The sequence below is a fragment of the Salvelinus alpinus genome, chromosome 27 (genome assembly GCF_045679555.1).
Source record: "Salvelinus alpinus chromosome 27, SLU_Salpinus.1, whole genome shotgun sequence".
Classification (NCBI taxonomy): Eukaryota; Metazoa; Chordata; class Actinopteri; order Salmoniformes; family Salmonidae; genus Salvelinus; species Salvelinus alpinus.
The window spans coordinates 10,502,376-10,524,011 of record NC_092112.1 but is presented as its reverse complement, the minus strand read 5'-3'; the positions used below and the strand labels follow the sequence as shown (position 1 = coordinate 10,524,011).

General features: G+C 45.4%; 1 protein-coding gene across 2 annotated transcripts in view; it reads right to left on the bottom strand.

The window, feature by feature from the left end:
- LOC139555953 (EMILIN-1-A-like) overlaps positions 1-21,636 on the bottom strand; it is a 68,856-nt gene that overhangs the window by 5,671 nt on the left and 41,549 nt on the right. For both annotated transcript variants that reach the window (XM_071369364.1, XM_071369366.1), the window contains 13 exons: positions 14,541-14,740; positions 13,799-13,916; positions 13,331-13,436; positions 12,880-13,100; positions 12,254-12,692; positions 10,331-10,815; positions 9,765-9,813; positions 9,489-9,652; positions 9,185-9,290; positions 4,210-4,425; positions 3,868-4,066; positions 1,351-1,476; positions 883-900 (listed from right to left, as the gene is read on the bottom strand). In XM_071369364.1, the coding sequence (XP_071225465.1) occupies positions 883-900; positions 1,351-1,476; positions 3,868-4,066; positions 4,210-4,425; positions 9,185-9,290; positions 9,489-9,652; positions 9,765-9,813; positions 10,331-10,815; positions 12,254-12,692; positions 12,880-13,100; positions 13,331-13,436; positions 13,799-13,916; positions 14,541-14,740 (2,447 nt within the window). The remainder of the gene's footprint in view (positions 1-882; positions 901-1,350; positions 1,477-3,867; positions 4,067-4,209; positions 4,426-9,184; positions 9,291-9,488; positions 9,653-9,764; positions 9,814-10,330; positions 10,816-12,253; positions 12,693-12,879; positions 13,101-13,330; positions 13,437-13,798; positions 13,917-14,540; positions 14,741-21,636) is intronic.

The following is a 21,636-nucleotide window of genomic DNA, read 5'->3' as shown; positions in this document are numbered from 1 at the left end:
AACAAACCTAACAAATGCTAACAAACATAACAAACGCTAACAAACATAACAAACCTAACAAATGCTAACAAACATAACAAACGCTAACAAACATAACAAACCTAACAAACGCTAACAAACATAACAAACGCTAACAAACCTAACAAACGCTAACAAACATAACAAACGCTAACAAACCTAACAAACGCTAACAAACATAACAAACGCTAACAAACCTAACAAACGCTAACAAACATAACAAATGCTAACAAACCTAACAAATGCTAACAAACCTAACAAATGCTAACAAACCTAACAAATGCTAACAAACATAACAAATGCTAACAAACCTAACAAATGCTAACAAACCTAACAAATGCTAACAAACATAACAAACGCTAACAAACATAACAAACCTAACAAATGCTAACAAACATAACAAACCTAACAAATGCTAACAAACATAACAAACGCTAACAAACCTAACAAACGCTAACAAACATAACAAACGCTAACAAACCTAACAAACGCTAACAAACATAACAAACGCTAACAAACCTAACAAACGCTAACAAACATAACAAATGCTAACAAACCTAACAAATGCTAACAAACCTAACAAATGCTAACAAACCTAACAAATGCTAACAAACATAACAAACCTAACAAATGCTAACAAACATAACAAACGCTAACAAACATAACAAACATAACAAACCTAACAAACGCTAACAAACATAACAAACATAACAAACGCTAACAAACATAACAAATGCTAACAAACGCTAACAAACATAAATGGTGTAATTCAGGATTGGTGTGGGATTCAACTGAGGGCAGATGAGAGAGTATTCACTCAGATCAATGTTAACATGATTAATGAATAGATTCATTATAACATACCTTCTTCACCTCTCAGACCTGGGATGAAAGATGAAAAGAAAATGATTAAATAACACAACACTGATTTAGGGCTCTATTCAATCCGCATGGCAGAAGTTCAGCTGTACTGTGTGAATTAAATTTAGAGGTCATGGTAAAGGCTGCATATTCCGGCTCAATATGACTGCGATACAGATTGAATAGAGCACTTAGTTCATTTTAGAATTAAATGAATAGTAATGTCATGGTTATTATACCTTGATTTGAGAGAAAATATAACCCTGTACTCTGTACTTGTCAGTATCACTAGTGTTTACTGAGACCTCACAGCCTTTCCCAGAGCTTCTGTATCACTAGTGTTTACTGAGACCTCACAGCCTCACAGCCTTTCCCAGAGCTTCTGTATCACTAGTGTTTACTGAGACCTCACAGCCTTTCCCAGAGCTTCTGTATCACTTTGTGAAGATCAAATGTGTGCTTTTGTTTTACCTGGAGGTCCCAGGGGCCCCTCCTTGCCAGGTTTGCCTTGGGGCCCTTCTCTTCCTTGGGGTCCCTTTGGCCCTGGGAGTCCAGAGTAGCCCCTCTCTCCCCTCGGACCGGGCAGACCAGGGGAACCTTACACATGGAAGAAAGGGTGTGTTCTTTTTGGACAGCTGACTCAAGCACACGCATTCTCTCTTCGAAAATCTACCTTTTTTCTAGTTTTGTTGTTGATATTTTAATATAAAATAAGTATTTTTCCGCGCAGCACTGCACAGGTAACGCCTTGATATTCAATACAACCGTCAATAAATCATTCCAGAAAACAGAGCAGCTAGAAGATAGAAGCACTCGTTACTCAGTTATTAGTCTACTTTAGTGAGATAAACCACATGCCTAGAAAACTATTGAGCAAGACACACCACAGACCACCACAGACCAGGGTCCAAGGACCAGATACTCTCTCTAGACCACCACAGACCACCACAGACACACCACATACAAGCACAGACACACCACAGGCCACCACAGACACACCACAGGCCACCACAGACACACCACAGACCAGCACAGACACACCACAGACCAGCACAGACACACCACAGACACACCACAGACACACCACAGACCAGCACAGCCACACCACAGACCACCAAGGACCAGATACTCTCTGTGCTCCAAATAGTCTACTAAGCAAGATCTACACCAGAGCAGAACGTTGAGGTGACTGAGGAGGACAGTTAATAACTACCAGACATGGGTTTATTTCTGGTCCATTCCGTTCGTCCTGACCTTGACCATCAACCTCCCTAATGCTATCTCTAACCTCTGCATTCTTGAAATGTGGCTTGGACATTCTCATACGTACACTATTTATACAAAAAAAGCATGTGGACACAACCTTCAATTGACTGGATTCGGCTATTTCAGCCACACCCGTTGCCGACAGGTGTATAAAATCGAGCACACAGCCATGCAATCTCCATAGGACAACATTGGCATTAGAATGGCCTCACTGAAGAGCTCAGTGACCTTCAACGTGGCACTGTCATAAGATGCCACCTTTCCAACAAGTCAGTTCGTCAAATTTCTGCCCTACTAGAGCTTCCCTGGTTAACTGTAAGTGCTGTTATTGTCAAGTGGAAACATCTAGGAGCAACAACGTCTCAGCCGCAAAGTGGTAGGCCGCACAAGCTCACAGAACGGGGACCGCCGAGTGCTGAAGCGCATAGCGCGTAAAAATCGTCTGTCCTCGGTTGCAACACTGATTACCGAGTTCCAAAGTGCCTCTGGAAGCAACGTCAACACAAGAACTGTTCGTCAGGAGCTTCATGAAATGGCTTTCCATGGCCGAACAGCCGCACACAAGCCTAAGATCACCATGCGCAATGACAAGCATTGGCTAGAGTGGTGTAAAGCTCGCCGCCATTGGACTCTGGAGCAGTGGAAACGCATTCTCGGGAGTGATGAATCATGCTTTACCATCTTGCAGTCTGACGGATTAATCTAGGTTTGGCAGATGCCAGGAGAACGCTACCTGCCAGAATGCATAGTGCCAACTATAAAGTTTGGTGGAGGAGGAATAATGGTCTGGGGCCGTTTTACATGGTTCGGGCCCCTTAGTTCCAGTGAAGGGAAATCTTAATGCTACAGCAATGACATTCTAGAAGATTATGTGCTTCCAACTTTGTGGCTACAGTTGGGGAAGGCCCTTTCCTTGTTTCAGCATGATAATGCCCCCCGTGTACAAAGCGAGGTCCATACAAAAATGGTTTGTTGAGATCGGTGTGGATGAATTTGACTGGCCTGCACGGAGCCCTGACCTCAACCCCAACAAACACCATATGGGATGAATTGTAACGCAGACTGCGAGCCAGGCCTAATCGCCCAACATCAGTGCCAACCTCACTAATGCTCTTGTGGCTGAATGGAAGCAAGTCCCCACAGGAATGTTCCAACATCTAGTGGAAAACCTTCCCAGAAGAGTGGAGGCTGTTATAGCAGCAAAGGGGAAGACCAACTCCATATTAATGCCCATGATTTTGGAATGAGATGTTTGGCGAGCACATGTCCACATACCTTTGATCATGTAGTGTATCTTAAGACGTGCACTTAGCTTCACTCTTAAAGTCCAAATCAACTGAAATAGGATTTAGGATGCACTTTATTGTCCCTGAGGAGAAAATTGTCATCAACTCAATGACTTTGAAGTTACTAAAAGGTCATTTCACCCAACAATTTGGCACATTGCACTTCCCTTCCCTTTAGTACACTCACCGACAAAGTCCTGTCTTACTATGACTGCGGTATGATGACAAAATAATTTCCCCGTGTGGATTAATAAAGTATAATGTAATATCATCTCTCATCTCATGTGGCTTGGACCTTTGACCTTGGACCTTGGACCTTTAGAACATTTAATTTCAGCAACAATCAACTCAATGACTTGGTTACCAAAAAGGTGATTTGGCCCATTTTAGTTTTGAACATTGCACTCTCCCTTCACTTCACTTTTTCTCCACTCACCGACAAAGTCCTGTTGTTTAAAGCTGTGGAAGTCCTCGAGGACGTTGAGGACAGAGGTGTTGAGCCTGTTGATGTCAGAGTGAACGTCTGGAAGCTGGACGTGCTGGATGTTGTCGATGGACTTGTCGTGGAAGATGACCGTAGAGTTGAGCGTGTTGACACAGTTCCACAACCCTGACACGTGTCTGTTCAGCCCCTCCTTGATAATAATAAAAAATAATTATACTCAACATCAGCCTTTCAAGAACTCCAAGGACAAAACACAAATGGAAAATAAAAAAAGCAAAATGTTAATAAAAAAAACAGATTAAAAAAAGCTCCTTTTAAAAAGAGATTCACTACCTTGATCTTGGCCAGGCTGTTGGAGACACCATCCAGCCGGCCACAGACCTCCTCCATCTTGGACAGCCTCTTGTCCAGCCCATCCCCGGACCGCCGACACTCCCCAATCTCCGTCACGTATTTACTGGTGATGGTCTTTATCTCACCACCCAGGTCAGTGAAGCGCCCCCTGGTGTCCTTGACGTGCTCGTCCAGCTCTGTCTGCACATGGTCCAACTTGCGGAAGGAGAGGTTGACAGTGACTCATTATGGAGCGTGCAATACAGAACTGTGAAATATAACTGCAATATAAAACGGATTTGTAGTATACAGGAACCATGAACAGTGCATTCGGAAAGTATTCAGACCCCTTGACCTTTTTCCCCCACATTTTGTTACGTTACAGCCTTAAAATAAAATGGATGAAATTGTCAATCTACACACAATACCACATAATGACAAAGCCAAAATAGTTTATTTTTTATTTTTTTGCAACAAAAAAAACGTAAATATGACATTTACATAAGTATTCAGACCCTTTAATCAGTACTTTGTTGAAACACCTTTGGCAGCGATTACAGCCTCAAGTCTTCCTGGGTATGGCGCTACAAGCTTGGCAAACCTGTATTTGGGGAGTTTCTCCCATTCTTCTCTGCGGATCCTCTCAAGCTCTATCAGGTTGGATGGGGAGCGTCGCTGCACAGCTGTTTTCAGGTCTCAGCAGAGACGTTTGAGCGGGTTCAAGTCTGTGCTCTGGCTGGGCCACTCAAGGACATTCAGAGACTTGTCCAGAAGCCACTCCTGCATTGTCTTGGCTAGGGCTTAGGGTTGTTGTCCTGTTGGAAGGTGAACCTTTGCCCCAGTCTGAGGTCTTGAGTACTCTGGAGCAGGTTTTCATCAAGGATCTCTCTGTACTTTGCTCTGTACATCTTTCCCTCGATCCTGACTAGTCTCCCAGTCCCTGCTGCTGAAAAATATCCCCACAGCATGATGCTGCCACCACCATGCTTCACCGTAGGGATGGTGCCAGGTTTCTTCCAGACGTGACGCTTGGCATTCAGGCCAAAGTGTTCAATCTTGGTTTCTCATGCTCTGAGTCCTTTATGTGCCTTTTGGCAAACTCCAAGCGGGCTATCATGCGGCTTTTACTGAGGAGTGGCTTCAGTCTGGCCAGTCTACCATAAAGGCCTGATTGGTGGAGTGCTGCAGAGATAGTAGTCCTTCTGGAAGGTTCTCCCATCTCCACAGAGGAACTCTGGAGGTCTGTCAGGTGACCATCGGGTTCTTGGTCACCTCCCTGACCAAGGCCGTTCTCCCCCGATTGCTCAGTTTGGCCGGGCAGCTAGCCCAAGCCTTCTGATTGGCTGGGCCTGGCTCCCCAGTGGGTGGGCCTATGCCCTCCCAGGCCCACCCATGGCCGTACCCCTGCCCAGTCATATGAAATCCATAGATTAGGGCCTAATGAATTTATTTCAATTGACTGATTTCCTTATATGAACTGTAACACTGTTCTTGGGGACCTTCAATGCTGCAGACATTTTTTGGTACCCTTCTCCAGATCTGTGCTTCGACACAATCCTGTCTCAGAGCTCTACGGACAATTCCTTCGACCTCATGGCTTGGTTTTTGCTCTGACATGCACTGTCAACTGTGGGACCTTTATATAGACATGTGTGTGCTTTTCCAAATCATGTCCAATCAATTGAACTTACCACAGGTTGCACTCCAGAGTGCACCTGAGCTCAATTTCGAGTCTCAAAGCAAAGGGTCTGAATATAAGGTCTCTTTTAAAAAATATATTTAATACAGTTCTAAAAATGTATAAAAACCTGTTTTTGCTTTGTTTTTATGGGGTATAGTGTGTAGATTGAGGATTTAAAAATATATATATTTTAGAATAAGGCTGTAACGTAACAAAATGTGTAACACGGGAAGGTGTCTGAATACTTTCTGAATGCACTGTACCTGGTGATGGACATGTGGATCTACTAAATCTATGAGCTGTATGTCACGACTGTATCTCTGACGCAACTCACTGGTCACGCCGCCTCATTTCAGGACATCTGGGTAATATTTGGTTGAGACGTTGATGAATGAGATTTCAACTTTTATTCACCCACTCAAAGAGACAGCCAGAAGTTTGTTGAATTCCCAATGTGTTATCACTATGCTTTCAACCATCTAAAAAGCACGACCAAATTCCAATGGTTTTGTTGTCATCTAAGGGCTCTATTTTAACTAACCTAACGTAGTGGTCAATCTAAGGGCTCTATTTTAACTAACCTAACGTAGTGGTCAATCTAAGGGCTCTATTTTAACTAACCTAACGTAGTGGTCAATCTAAGGGCTCTATTTTAACTAACCTAACGTAGTGGTCAATCTAAGGGCTCTATTTTAACTAACCTAACGTAGTGGTCAATCTAAGGGCTCTATTTTAACAAACCTAATGTAGTGGTCAATCTAAGGGCTCTATTTTAACAAACCTAATGTAGTGGTCAATCTAAGGGCTCTATTTTAACTAACCTAACGTAGTGGTCAATCTAAGGGCTCTAGTCTAACAAACCTAACTCAAGGCGAAATCTAAGCGCTGGCAGTAGCACTATAGGTCCCCGCGTGTGTCAGAAATATTTATGCTATTTCCACAGCTGTATGAATGCAATAGCTGGTGGTGGTCCGAATGGGCAGGGTTAATAATCATGTAAATATTTTGTCCCATGTTTCATGAGCTGTAATAAAAGATCCCAGAAATGTTCCATTCTAACAAAAAGCTTATTTCTCTCCAATTTTGTGCACAAATTTGTTTACATCCCAGTTAGTGAGCATTTCTCTTTTGCCAAGATAATCTATCCACCCGACAGGTGTGGCATATCGAGAAGCTGATTAAACAGCATGATCATTACACACGTGCACCTTGTGCTGTGGACAAACAGGACAAAAGAAATGCTCTTACCTGACTTGCTTTTGAAAAATGGCTAGAAATGTACACGTTTTGTAGGAAGCAACCAATCCCACATTATTAACTAGAAAATACCTATAAACAAAATGTGCACAGGTGGCTACATGCAGCTCTCGCTTTGATCTCAAAACAAGCGCATATACTCACTACCGCTCATGCTGTAAACACAGTCCAGTTCAAAGTGAATGGCACAGATCCATATATATAGCCATGGCTATTTGCATATAGGCCGACTGCAGCTCTGATTGGTTACGGCGCACCTACTGGCCTGAGTCAATGCAATAGAATCCTACTCCAATGCAAAATAACCACTAGACAGGAGGATCCAGACAACCTAAGAGGTATGCTTAGCTACGCAGAAAAATAGACATAGATTTTAGCTAGAAATAAGCATAACGATTATGGCTCTAGAAACCACTATTTTCAGGTGTTTGAATTATAAGACCCAGACCACCCCCCAGCCATCCGCACATACTTTGTGCGTGTTTTGGGGTGAATGACGCCCCTGGTTGAGATTACATTAAAAGTACATGGTGCAAAGGGATCAATGCTGTTTGAGATTCTGCTCAGATTATTACAGCAATTGTGAAAATCTCCACAGACCTGCGACCCTTTGCACGCTATCTTCAACATGCAAGCTACAACCAGCTACATTTTACGTTGAGTCTCTCTCTAGTTGAGTCTCTCTCTAGTTGAGTCACTCTCTAGTTGAGTCACTCTCTAGTCATGGCTTTAAAAGGTTTTTAAATCACAGTATTGATTTTGCTGTGCGTTCAAGGCTTCTTTTGATAGTTTATGGCTTGAGGAAACTGTGCAGACACGGTGATCTGATCCATCTGATTGGCCAACGGTACGCCTATAGCTGCACTTGATTTGCTCTCTGGGTCTGCAGACTTGTACCTTCAGACATATTAAATGGTTCAAAATGGGAACACTTTGTCTTCCCGGCTGAATCAAATGCACATACAGCATCACCAACAGCACAAAGAAAAGGAACGCACGGCTTTAAGGGTTTTTTCCAGACATTTCAGGGGATCGACTGGTTGGTCACCACTGCCACTTAAACCACTTAAACCTATCCTTTGGAATGACTTCAATAGCAACTCTAAATCTATTTAGCTGTTAAGAGATCTCTCAATAATCATTTACACGATAGCACATTGGTAGCAGTCAGGGAGAAATATGTTAAGCAGGGCTTGGTTAAAACCCTGGAAGGGAGACCAAAGATCAGCTGTAGGTACATCAACTCTCCAGTAGGAGGTGCTGTAGGTAGATCAACTCTCCAGTAGGAGGTGCTGTAGGTACATCAACTCTCCAGTAGGAGGTGCTGTAGGTACATCAACTCTCCAGTAGGAGGTGCTGTAGATACATCAACTCTCCAGTAGGAGGTGCTGTAGAGAGATCAACTCTCCAGTAGGAGGTGCTGTAGATACATCAACTCTCCAGTAGGAGGTGCTGTAGGTACATCAACTCTCCAGTAGGAGGTGCTGTAGGTACATCAACTCTCCAGTAGGAGGTGCTGTAGATACATCAACTCTCCAGTAGGAGGTGCTGTAGATACATCAACTCTCCAGTAGGAGGTGCTGTAGATACATCAACTCTCCAGTAGGAGGTGCTGTAGATACATCAACTCTCCAGTAGGAGGTGCTGTAGGTACATCAACTCTCCAGTAGGAGGTGCTGTAGATACATCAACTCTCCAGTAGGAGGTGCTGTAGATACATCAACTCTCCAGTAGGAGGTGCTGTAGATACATCAACTCTCCAGTAGGAGGTGCTGTAGATACATCAACTCTCCAGTAGGAGGTGCTGCCCAGCCTATAGTTGAAAATTGGTTTCCATGATGGCCTAATCCTGTGGTTGAAATGTCAGCATCTATATAACAGTTGATTATGTAGATTCCACATCACAATACTTTGACATATTACGTTGAAACAACGTTGATTCTAACAGTTTGTGCCCAGTTGGGAATTGTCTGTCTGCAAACAATGCAAACGCAGTACACTTCCTGTTAAAAACAGACAATAAAAAGTAGATCTAACCTCAGACATGATGTTATCCTTGGTAGAGCCCAGGTCTGTGATGGTGTTGCCATGCCTCTGCACCGTATGACCTAGCCCCTTCACAGAGTCATTCAGGGTAGTAAACCTGTAAACCAGTGGTGGGTTATACTAATGATATAACATCTAATAACAAATCAGATCATCTTGTCTGTTTTACAGAGGGGATGCATCCAAAATGGGACCCTACTTCCTTTATAGTGTACTACTTTATAGCTCATAGAGCCCAAAAGTAGTGCACTACATAGGGAATAATAGTGCCATTTGGGACGCAGGGAAGATTTACCTGATGGTGAACTTGGATAGTTCCCCCTGGATGGATTTCAGGTCCGTTCCCAACCGTCCGTGGAGCGTCGTATGTCCGTCCAGGTTTTTCTTTAGGTCCGTCAGGCCGGTCTTACACTTCCCTGTACACTCCTCCACTTCCTCCTTCAGCCTCCCCACTTCCTCCTTTTAGATAACAAACATATACAGCTATATATTCACACATGACAGATACAACTACAGATTAGTAAACATTAACATGTAGTCAGAAAAATGACTTTTCATTGATGTCATTTACCTGCAGGTTGGAGCATAGCTGGGAACAAGAGGAGTCCTCAGAGTCAAACCTGTTGAGAGCAAGATGGCGGCTGTTACTGTGGTGAAAGACACTATGCATTTTACTTTGCTATTCAATAAATACACACACACACACACACACAGTCTTGTACAGCTAACCTTGTGGGGACATACAATTCAGTCCCATTCAAAATCCTATTTTCCCTAACCCCTAAACCTAACCCTAATCCTAACCCGTACTCTTACCCTAACCCTAACCTTAACCCTAACCCTAACCCAAAAACCTAAACTTTATCCTAACCCTAAACCTAACCCTAACCCTACAACTAACCCTAGCTCCTAACCTTAATATTTAACTTAATTCTAACCCTAACACTAATTCTAACCTTAACCCTAAACCCCCTAGAAATAGCATTTGACCTTGTGGGGACCAACAAAATGTCCCCAGCTGGTCAACTTTTTGTTCGTTTACTATTCTTGTAGGGACTTCTGGTCCCCACAAGAATAGTTAAACACGTACACACACACACACACACACACACACACACACACACCAAATCATCAAACCTGTTGCGTAGGTTGGTCAGTTCCGCTTGGCACCTCCAGATGGCGCTGTTGGTGCTGTTGGTGAACGACTGCAGGTCTTGTTCTACAGTGCTACAGAGGGAGCAGTCGTCCACGCTCCGCCCCAGCGTCTCCACCTCCGTGACTATCTGGTTGAAGCGCTCGCCGTCCTCCCCCGTCAATCCTTTGATCTTCTTAACGTCGTTGCTGAGATCCAACACTCGGTCTATGATAGAGTCGCCAGTCAGCGACAGGTCCTTGAGTCTGGTATCAAACTTCTGGATGTCCTCCTTGTTGGCCACTACTCTCCACTCCAGGGTCTTGACCATGTCTTCTGTCTCACGGCCGTTGAGGCCGCAGGTCTCGGAGCACATGTCCACTGTCCTCGACAGTTTGGTGTCGATAAAGTTTGTCGTGTTCTCTAGTTGACCCAGTCGTCGGCTGTGGTCGGTAACCGTGTCCGTCAGGACTGTGAGGTCCAGCTCCACCTTGAAGAAATAGAGGAGTAGTAGGTAGGTAGTCTACAGGACACCCCCTGGACAGGACACTAGTCTATCTCCTGTAACTGTAGTGAGACAGCTTTATGTACCAGTACACCCCCTGGACAGGACACTAGTCTATCTCCTGTAACTGTAGTGAGGCAGCTTGATGTACAGGACACCCCCTGGACAGGACACTACTCTATCTCCTGTAACTGTAGTGAGACAGCTTTATGTACCAGTACACCCCCTGGACAGGACACTAGTCTATCTCCTGTAACTGTAGTGAGGCAGCTTGATGTACCAATACACCCCCTGGACAGGACACTGGTCTATCTCCTGTTTCTGTAGTGAGGCAGCTTGATGTACCAATACACCCCCTGGACAGGACACTAGTCTATCTCCTGTTACTGTAGTGAGGCAGCTTGATGTACCAATACACCCCCTGGACAGGACACTAGTCTATCTCCTGTTTCTGTAGTGAGGCAGCTTGATGTACCAGTACACCCCCTGGACAGGACACTAGTCTATTTCCTGTTACTGTAGTGAGGCAGATTGATGTACCAATACACCCCCTGGACAGGACACTAGTCTATTTCCTGTTTCTGTAGTGAGGCAGCTTGATGTACCAGGACACCCCCTGGACAGGACACTGGTCTATCTCCTGTTACTGTAGTGAGACAGCTTGATGTACCAATACACCCCCTGGACAGGACACTAGTCTATCTCCTGTTTCTGTAGGGAGACAGCTTGATGTACCAGTACACCCCCTGGACAGGACACTGGTCTATCTCCTGTTACTGTAGTGAGGCAGCTTGATGTACAGTACACCCCCTGGACAGGACACTAGTTTATCTCCTGTTTCTGTAGTGAGACAGCTTTATGTACCAGTACACCCCCTGGACAGGACACTAGTTTATCTCCTGTTTCTGTAGTGTGAGGCAGGTTGATGTACCAGTACACCCCCTGGACAGGACACTAGTTTATCTCCTGTTACTGTAGTGAGGCAGCTTGATGTACAGTACACCCCCTGGACAGGACACTAGTTTATCTCCTGTTTCTGTAGTGAGACAGCTTTATGTACCAGTACACCCCCTGGACAGGACACTAGTTTATCTCCTGTTTCTGTAGTGAGACAGCTTGATGTACAGTACACCCCCTGGACAGGACACTAGTCTATCTCCTGTTTCTGTAGTGAGACAGCTTGATGTACAGTACACCCCCTGGACAGGACACTAGTCTATTTCCTGTTTCTGTAGTGAGGCAGGTTGATGTACCAGTACACCCCCTGGACAGGACACTAGTCTATCTCCTGTTACTGTAGTGAGACAGCTTGATGTACACTCCCAGGACAGGACACTAGTCTGTCGCAGGGCCTTAACCCAATCCAACATGTGTTTTTAATGTAGGCCTGTACACAGCTCTGCAACAAAATAAGTATTATTACCTTGCCTATCCTGTAGCCGTGGTCATCCATGTGGCTGAGCACTATGTTACGGATGGTGGTGACCTCTCTCTGCAGGTTGTCCTTCATGTTGTTTCCTGTGTTGGTGAACTTCTGCTCTGTCTTCCTCACCGTGTTGTTCAGCCTCCTCTCCACCTCCCTCAGTCTACTGTTCAGCTTCTCCTCCGTCACCTTCGTCCTCCCTCCTTTCTCACCTCCTCCTCCTCCACCCGACCCCCCACCCAGCTCCTTGTCCAGGCGCTCTTTGATGACATCATAGCCCTGTGCTGTGGCGTTAAACTTCCCCTCCGCGGTGGTCAGCCTCCTGTCCATCTCCGTGACGCTGTTGCAGCAGCCCTGTGTACGTTCCATCTCCCTCCGGGTGACGTCCATGTTGTGGCGATAGTGCTGCTCCATAGAGCTCAGCAACTTCTCCAGACCACTAATTATGGAGTGAAATTTAGGCCCAACAAATTATTTCTTCTGAATTCAATATTTACTTATTGCCTTGAAATGACAGTTTATCAACTTGATACATAAGGCAATGAAATTGACATTTCTGAATACTAATTTTAATATAATTGAATTCAGATTACATTTCTGTTGTTGGTAGTCTTATTCCTCCATACCTGATCTTCTCCTGGTCACTCCTCTGCTGCTTCCTCATGTCCTCCACCCCGCTCTGGCAGGAGGAGCACGACAGACTGACCCTCCTCTCCAGCTCGCGGAGGATCTCCTCCTTCATGGCGTCCATCTTGCCTGTGACAGCTCCGTCTAGCTCATTGCCGCGGGAACCTCTGTCACCGTTGACCAAGTGGTTGTTGATTGACAGCAGGGTCTGGTCGTGGACCTGAGAGGAGAGAAGAGTAGAGGAGATGTTTTTGGGGGGCTGTTTACACAGAAATTATGTGTGTGTGTGTGTGCGTGCGCACGTGTGTGTGTGTGTGTGTGTGTGTGTGTGTGTGTGTGTGTGTGTGTGTGTGTGTGTGTGTGTGTGTGTGTGTGTGTGTGTGTGTGTGTGTGTGTGTGTGTGTGTGTGTGCACGTGTGTGTGTGTGTGTGTGCATGTGTGTGTGTGCACCTGCGTGCGATTGTCCAGTTGGTCAAGTTTGGTCTGAATGTTGTGGATGGTCTCTTTCATGGGCTTGGCTACGTCTGCAGGGGTCCTGTCTCCGTTCAGGCCTGGCCTGTGGGGTCCAAAATCAAAATTATAAAGCACATTGAAAATAGGTTTTGATGCTGGATAAGATTTCATAGTATTTCTGTTCCCAAAAGTGAATTTACGTTCTATGATCAGTATCTTAGTTTTACCAGTATCCGTTTATTTGCAGAAAAGAATCAAGATTTGTTTTCTTCCCAGCACATAATTTACAAGATAAAACAAGCAGCACAGCATTCTACCAAATAAATTATACACATATAGTAAAACAATTTATTAATCTAAATTCGCCTTTGTGAGCAGTATAACTATGTGGGGTAATCTCTTAGTCTCCGTCCCAAATGAAATCCTATTCCCTACATAATACACTACTGTTTGTGTTGGTCTGACCTCCTAGTTCCATCTTGGAACCTCAGGTTCATGCCCGTCATGGTGGACTGCATGTCATGGAGGTCCTTGGTCAACCTCTGAATAGTCTCCTCAATCTGTCTCATCTTGTCATTGTCACCTGGAGCAGGGAGACACAGGTTTATCATTCTACATTCAGAACTAACAGCCTTTTTCCCAGGACAAAGATTCAACATTCAGAACTAACAGCCTTTTCGCAGACAAAGAATCTCCATTCAAAGCACTTTTAAGTCCAGCACAAGGCTTAATCTGTGCCTGGGAAAACAGCCCATAGAGTTCTTTGATTTAAGAGTTTTCCAAACCAATACATTCTTGTGACTGTCCAAGTATTGAGCCACAAAGCTATAACATTTACAAGCTTCAACGTATCCAAGCAACATGGACTTGGACTGTTCTTTGATATTGAAATATGGTGATCTACCCTATATTAGGTCAGAGATGATGTGTGAGAGAGATGTTATATTTATAACTGTGTCAGAGATGATGTGTGACAGAGATGTTATATTTATAACTGTGTCAGAGATTATGTGTGAGAGAGATGTTATATTTATAACTGTGTCAGAGATGATGTGTGAGAGAGATGTTATATTTATAACTGTGTCAGAGATGATGTGTGAGAGAGAGATGTTATATTTATAACTGTGTCAGAGATGATGTGTGAGAGAGAGATGTTATATTTATAACTGTGTCAGAGATGATGTGTGAGAGAGATGTTGAAACCTACCCTTTCCTCCCTTCTGCCCAGCTCCATTGTTGTATCCGGTCTGTGTGACGTGAGGTCGTCCCGCTGTGACCTGGCTGTCCCCGGTCCCCGTTGGACCATCATAGCAGTCGTCCCCGGAGTAACCATGACAACACTTCCACTCCATCTCTGTCACCATCTTATAAGCCACCTTGTACCTGGGCCTCCGGTACGTACGATACCTGCGGTGGACACAGGTGAGACACAGTTAAAGGTGAGACAGGTAAATATGAGATAGGTGAGATGGGTAAAGATGAAACAGGTAAAGGTGAGACGAGTAAAGAGGAAACAGGTAAAGGTGAGACGGGTAAAGGGGAAACAGGTAAAGTTGACATGAGTAAAGAGGAAACAGGTAAAGTTGACATGAGTAAAGAGGAAACAGGTAAAGTTGACATGAGTAAAGAGGAAACAGGTAAAGGTGATACGAGTAAAGAGGAAACAGGTAAAGGTGAGACAGGTAAAGAGGAAACAGGTAAAGGTGAGACAGGTAAAAAGGAAACAGGTAAGGTGAGAAGGGTAAAGGGGAAACAGGTCAAGATGAGACGGGTAAAGGGGAAACAGGTAAGGTGAGAAGGGTAAAGAGGAAACAGGTAAGGTGAGAAGGGTAAAAAGGAAACAGGTAAAGGTGAGACAGGTAAAGAGGAAACAGGTAGGGTGAGAAGGGTAAAGGGGAAACATGTAAAGGTGGGATGAGTAAAGAGGAAACAGGTAAAGATGAGACGGGTAAAGGGGATACAGGTAAAGATGGGACGTGTAAAGGGGAAACAGGTGAAGGTGAGACGGGTAAAGGGGAAACAGGTAAAGGTGAGACGGGGAAACAGGTGAAGGTGAGAAGGGTAAAGAGGAAACAGGTAAAGATGAGACGGGTAAAGAGGAAACAGGTAAAGGTGAGACGAGTAAAGTGGAAACAGGTAAAGGTGAGACGGGTAAAGAGGAAACAGGTAAGATGAGACAGGTAAAGGGGAAACAGGTAAAGGTGAGACGGATAAAGAGGAAACAGGTAAAGGTGAGACGGGTAAAGAGGAAACAGGTAAAGGTGAGACGGATAAAGAGGAAACAGGTAAGATGAGATGGATAAAGAGGCAACAGGTAAAGGTGAGACGGGTAAAGGTAAGACGGGTAAAGAGGAAACAGGTAAAGATGAGACGGATAAAGAGGAAACAGGTAAAGGTGAGACGGATAAAGAGGAAACAGGTAAAGGTGAGACGGGAAAAGAGGAAACAGGTAAAGGTGAGACGGGTAAAGAGGAAACAGGTAAAGGTGAGACGGATAAAGAGGAAACAGGTAAAGATGAGACGGATAAAGAGGAAACAGGTAAAGATGAGACGGATAAAGAGGAAACAGGTAAAGGTGAGACGGGTAAAGGTGAGACGGGTAAAGAGGAAACAGGTAGAGATGAGACGGATAAAGAGGAAACAGGTAAAGGTGAGACGGGATAAAGAGGAAACAGGTAAAGGTGAGACGGGTAAAGAGGAAACAGGTAAAGGTGAGACGGGTAAAGAGGAAACAGGTAAAGGTGAGACGGATAAAGAGGAAACAGGTAAAGGTGAGACGGGATAAAGAGGAAACAGGTAAAGATGAGACGGATAAAGAGGAAACAGGTAAAGATGAGACAGGTAAAGGGGAAACAGGTAAAGGTGAGACGGATAAAGAGGAAACAGGTAAAGGTGAGACGGGTAAAGAGGAAACAGGTAAAGGTGAGACGGATAAAGAGGAAACAGGTAAAGGTGAGACGAGGAAACAGGTAAAGGTGAGACGGGTAAAGGTGAGACGGGTAAAGAGGAAACAGGTAAAGGTGAGACGGATAAAGAGGAAACAGGTAAAGGTGAGACGGGAAAAGAGGAAACAGGTAAAGGTGAGACGGGTAAAGAGGAAACAGGTAAAGATGAGACAGGTAAAGGGGAAACAGGTAAAGGTGAGACGGATAAAGGGGAAACAGGTAAAGGTGAGACGGGTAAAGAGGAAACAGGTAAAGGTGAGACGGATAAAGAGGAAACAGGTAAAGGTGAGACGGATAAAGAGGAAACAGGTAAAGGTGAGACGGGAAAAGAGGAAACAGGTAAAGGTGAGACGGGTAAAGGGGAAACAGGTAAAGGTGAGACGGATAAAGAGGAAACAGGTAAAGGTGAGACGGATAAAGAGGAAACAGGTAAAGGTGAGACGGATAAAGAGGAAACAGGTAAAGGTGAGACGGATAAAGAGGAAACAGGTAAAGGTGAGACGGGAAAAGAGGAAACAGGTAAAGGTGAGACGGATAAAGAGGAAACAGGTAAAGGTGAGACGGGTAAAGAGGAAACAGGTAAAGGTGAGACGGATAAAGAGGAAACAGGTAAAGGTGAGACGGATAAAGAGGAAACAGGTAAAGGTGAGACGGATAAAGAGGAAACAGGTAAAGGTGAGACGGATAAAGAGGAAACAGGTAAAGGTGAGACGGATAAAGAGGAAACAGGTAAAGGTGAGACGGGAAAAGAGGAAACAGGTAAAGGTGAGACGGGTGCTGATGTACCCATCAAAGGTCAGTCCTATATTTGAGTCACTGTTATTGAGGAAAGCCAGTTGCATGCAGATTAAACGTCTCAATTTCCCTGCTTTCACTTTATTATTATATTCTGTTGAGTAAGATCTAAATGAGGGTTAATGGTGGCGAGGCCGTGTATTATTTTATTCTCTGAATGTTATTGGACTTCATGGTCTGTTAGAGCAGATCATTAAAACATTGTTAGAAATTACCTGTTTACAGGAGGCACTGATGTTGATTCATGGCAGCTTCATACAGTACACACACACACACACACACACACACACACACACACACACACACACATACACACAAACACACAAACATACACACACACACACACACACAAACACACACTACTTGCACAATAAACATGTCTTGCCATCTTCTCCTAGACATAGAAAAGACTTAAACATCCAACTTCTCTCCCTCCCTCTTTTAAAGGAGCGTGAGAAAACGAGAGCACACACACTTATAAAAGAAACAGGGGTTTTTGTGGAGGGAGCAGTGGCTAGACGGCGGTGCCTGGAATCACTTAGCATAGGGTTTAAGATGCTCCCCAAATGGCCTCGTATTCCTCTCTCTGCTCACTCTGAGGTATATGGGCGGGACAACCCCTTTCAGCTGGCCTATATCCTGAATAAGGAACAACTTAGGGCCAAACATAAAGCCCTTTAGATCCAACCTCTTAAATACCTCCAGAGAGAGAGACGAGAGAGAGAGGAGGGATAGGGATGGAGGAGGGATAGGGAGAGAAGAGGGATAGGTAGAGAGGAGGGATAGAGAGAGACGAGGGATAGAGAGAGACGAGGGATAGGGATGGAGGAGGGATAGGGAGAGAGGAGGGATAGAGAGAGAGGAGGGATAGGGATGGAGGAGGGATAGAGAGAGAGGAGGGATAGAGAGAGAGGAGGGATAGGTAGAGAGGAGGGATAGAGAGAGACGAGGGATAGAGAGAGACGAGGGATAGGGAGAGAGGAGGGATAGGGAGAGACGATGGAGGAGGGATAGAGAGAGACGAGGGATAGGGAGAGAGGAGGGATAGGGATGGAGGAGGGATAGGGAGAGAGGAGGGATAGGGATGGAGGAGGGATAGGGAGAGAGGAGGGATAGGGATGGAGGAGGGATAGAGAGAGAGGAGGGATAGGGATGGAGGAGGGATAGAGAGAGAGGAGGGATAGGGATGGAGGAGGGATAGAGAGAGAGGAGGGATAGGGATGGAGGAGGGATAGGGAGAGAGGGGGGATAGGGAGAGAGGAGGGATAGGGAGAGAGGAGGGATAGGGATGGAGGAGGGATAGGGAGAGAGGAGGGATAGGGATGGAGGAGGGATAGAGAGAGAGGAGGGATAGGGATGGAGGAGGGATAGAGAGAGAGGAGGGATAGGGATGGAGGAGGGATAGGTAGAGAGGAGGGATAGGGAGAGAGGAGGGATAGGGAGAGAGGAGGGATAGGGAGAGAGGAGGGATAGGGAGAGAGGAGGGATAGGGAGAGAGGAGGGATAGGGAGAGAGGAGGGATAGGGAGAGAGGAGGGATAGGGATGGAGGAGGGATAGAGAGAGAGGAGGGATAGGGATGGAGGAGGGATAGGGAGAGAGGAGGGAGAGGGATAGAAAGAGAGGAGGGATAGAGATAGGGCGAGAGAAGGGATAGGGAGAGAGGAAGGAAGGTTAGAGAGAGACGAGGGATAGAGAGAGAGGAGGGATAGAGAGAGACGAGGGATAGAGAGAGAGAAGGGATAGAGAGAGAGAAGGGATAGAGATAGGGATAGAGAGAGAGGGGAGAGAGGAGGGATAGGGAGAGAGGAGGGAGAGAGGAGGGAGAGAGGAGGGATAGGGAAAGAGGGGGGATAGGGAGAGAGGGAGAGAGGAGGGATAGGGAGAGAGGAGGGAGAGAGGAGGGATAGGGAGAGAGGGAGAGAGGAGGGATAGGGAGAGACGAGGGATAGAGATATGGAGAGAGGAGGGATAGGGAGAGAGGGAGAGAGGAGGTATAGGGAGAGAGGAGGGATAGGGAGAGAGGGGGGATAGGGAGAGAGGAGGGATAGGGAGAGAGGAGGGATAGGGAGAGAGGAGGGATAGGGAGAGAGGAGGGATAGAGAGAGAGGGAGAGAGGAGGGATAGGGAGAGAGGAGGGATAGGGAGAGGGAGAGAGGAGGGAGAGAGGAGGGATAGGGAGAGAGGGAGAGAGGAGGGAGAGAGAGAGAGGGAGAGAGGAGGGATAGGGAGAGAGGGAGAGAGGAGGGAGAGGGAGAGAGGAGAGACGAGGGATAGGGAGAGACGAGAGAGGATGGATAGGGAGAGAGGAGAGAGGAGGGATAGGGAGAGACGAGAGAGGGGGGATAGGGAGAGAGGAGAGAGGAGGGATAGGGAGAGAGGAGAGAGTGACACAGCACAATTTCTGTAGACCAAATCAAGAGAAAACAAAAAGATAATTACTTAACATCATGGAAAGAATTAACAAAAAAACAGAGCAATCTAGAATGCTATTTGGCAGAATACCTGACCACTGTGACTGACCCAAAATTAAGGAAAGCTTTGACTATGTACAGACTCGGTGAGCATAGCCTTGCTATTGAGAAAGGCTGCCGTAAGCAGAGCTGGCTCTCAAGAGAAGACAGGCTATGTGCACACTGTCCACAAAATGAGGTTGAAACTGAGCTACACTTCCTCACCTCCTGCCAAATGTATGACCATATTAGAAAGACATATTTCACCTCAGATTACAGACCCACAAAGAATTTGAAAAACAAATCCAGTTTTGATAAACTCCCATATCTACTGGGTGAAATATCACAGAGAGAGGAATGATACTCTAAAGAGAGAGAGAGGGGAAGGATACTCTAAAGAGAGAGAGAGAAAGGATACTCTAAAGAGAGAGAGAGAGGGGAAGGATACTCTAAAGAGAGAGAGAGGAAGGATACTCTAAAAAGAGAGAGAGGGGAAGGATACTCTAAAGAGAGAGAGAGAGGGGAAGGATACTCTAAAGAGAGAGAGAGAGAGGGGAAGGATACTCTAAAGAGAGAGAGAGAGAGAGGAAGGATACTCTAAAGAGAGAGCGAGGAAGGATACTCTAAAGAGAGAGAGAGAGGGGAAGGATACTCTAAAGAGAGAGAGAGAGAGAGAGAGGGGAATGATACTCTAAAGAGAGAGAGAGAGGAATGATACTCTAAGAGAGAGAGAGAGAGAGAGAAGGATACTCTAAAGAGAGAGAGAGAGAGAGGAATGATACTCTAAAGAGAGAGAGAGAGAGAGAGAGAGGAAGGATACTCTAAAGAGAGAGAGAGAGAGAGGAATGATACTCTAAAGAGAGAGAGAGAGAGAGAGAGAGAAGAGAGAGAGAGAGAGAGAGAGAGAGGAAGAATACCCCAAAGAGAGAGAGAGAGAGAGAAAGAGAGAGAGAGAGATAGAGAGAGAGAGAGAGAGAGAGAGAGAGAGAGAGGGAGAGAGAGAGAGAGAGAGAGGGGAAGGATACTCTAAAGAGAGAGAGAGAGAGGAAGGATACTCTAAAGAGAGAGAGAGAGAGGGGAAGGATACTCTAAAGAGAGAGAGAGGAAGGATACTCTAAAGAGAGAGAGAGAGGGGAAGGATACTCTAAAGAGAGAGAGAGAGGGGAAGGATACTCTAAAGAGAGAGAGAGAGGGGAAGGATACTCTAAAGAGAGAGAGAGAGAGAGAGGAAGGATACTCTAAAGAGAGAGCGAGGAAGGATACTCTAAAGAGAGAGAGAGAGAGGGGAAGGATACTCTAAAGAGAGAGAGAGAGAGAGAGAGGGGAAGGATACTCTAAAGAGAGAGAGAGAGAGAGGAATGATACTCTAAAGAGAGAGAGAGAGAGAGAGAGAGGAAGGATACTCTAAAGAGAGAGAGAGAGGAAGGATACTCTAAAGAGAGAGAGAGAGAGAGAGAGAGAGAGAGAGAGAGAGAGAGAGAGAGAGAGAGAGAGAGAGAGAGAGAGAGAGAGAGAGAGAGAGAGAGAGAGAGAGAGAGAGAGAGAGAGAGAGAGGGGAAGGATACTCTAAAGAGAGAGAGAGAGGGGAAGGATACTCTAAAGAGAGAGAGAGAGGGGAAGGATACTCTAAAGAGAGAGAGAGAGAGGAATGATACTCTAAAGAGAGAGAGAGAGGAAGGATACTCTAAAGAGAGAGCGAGAAAGGATACTCTAAAGAGAGAGAGAGAGGGGAAGGATACTCTAAAGAGAGAGAGAGAGGGGAAGGATACTCTAAAGAGAGAGAGAGAGGGGAAGGATACTCTAAAGAGAGAGCGAGAGAGGGGAAGGATACTCTAAAGAGAGAGAGAGAGGGGAAGGATACTCTAAAGAGAGAGAGAGAGAGAGGGGAAGGATACTCTAAAGAGAGAGAGAGAGAGGGGAAGGATACTCTAAAGAGAGAGAGAGAGAGAGGGGAAGGATACTCTAAATAGAGAGAGAGAGGGGAAGGATACTCACTGATTACCTTCAGAGAGGGAAAGGGGGCTGCCTAGTCAGTTGTACAACTGAATGCCTTCAACTGAAATGTGTCTTCCACATTTAACCCCTCTGAATCTAATGTGGGGAGGGGGAGGA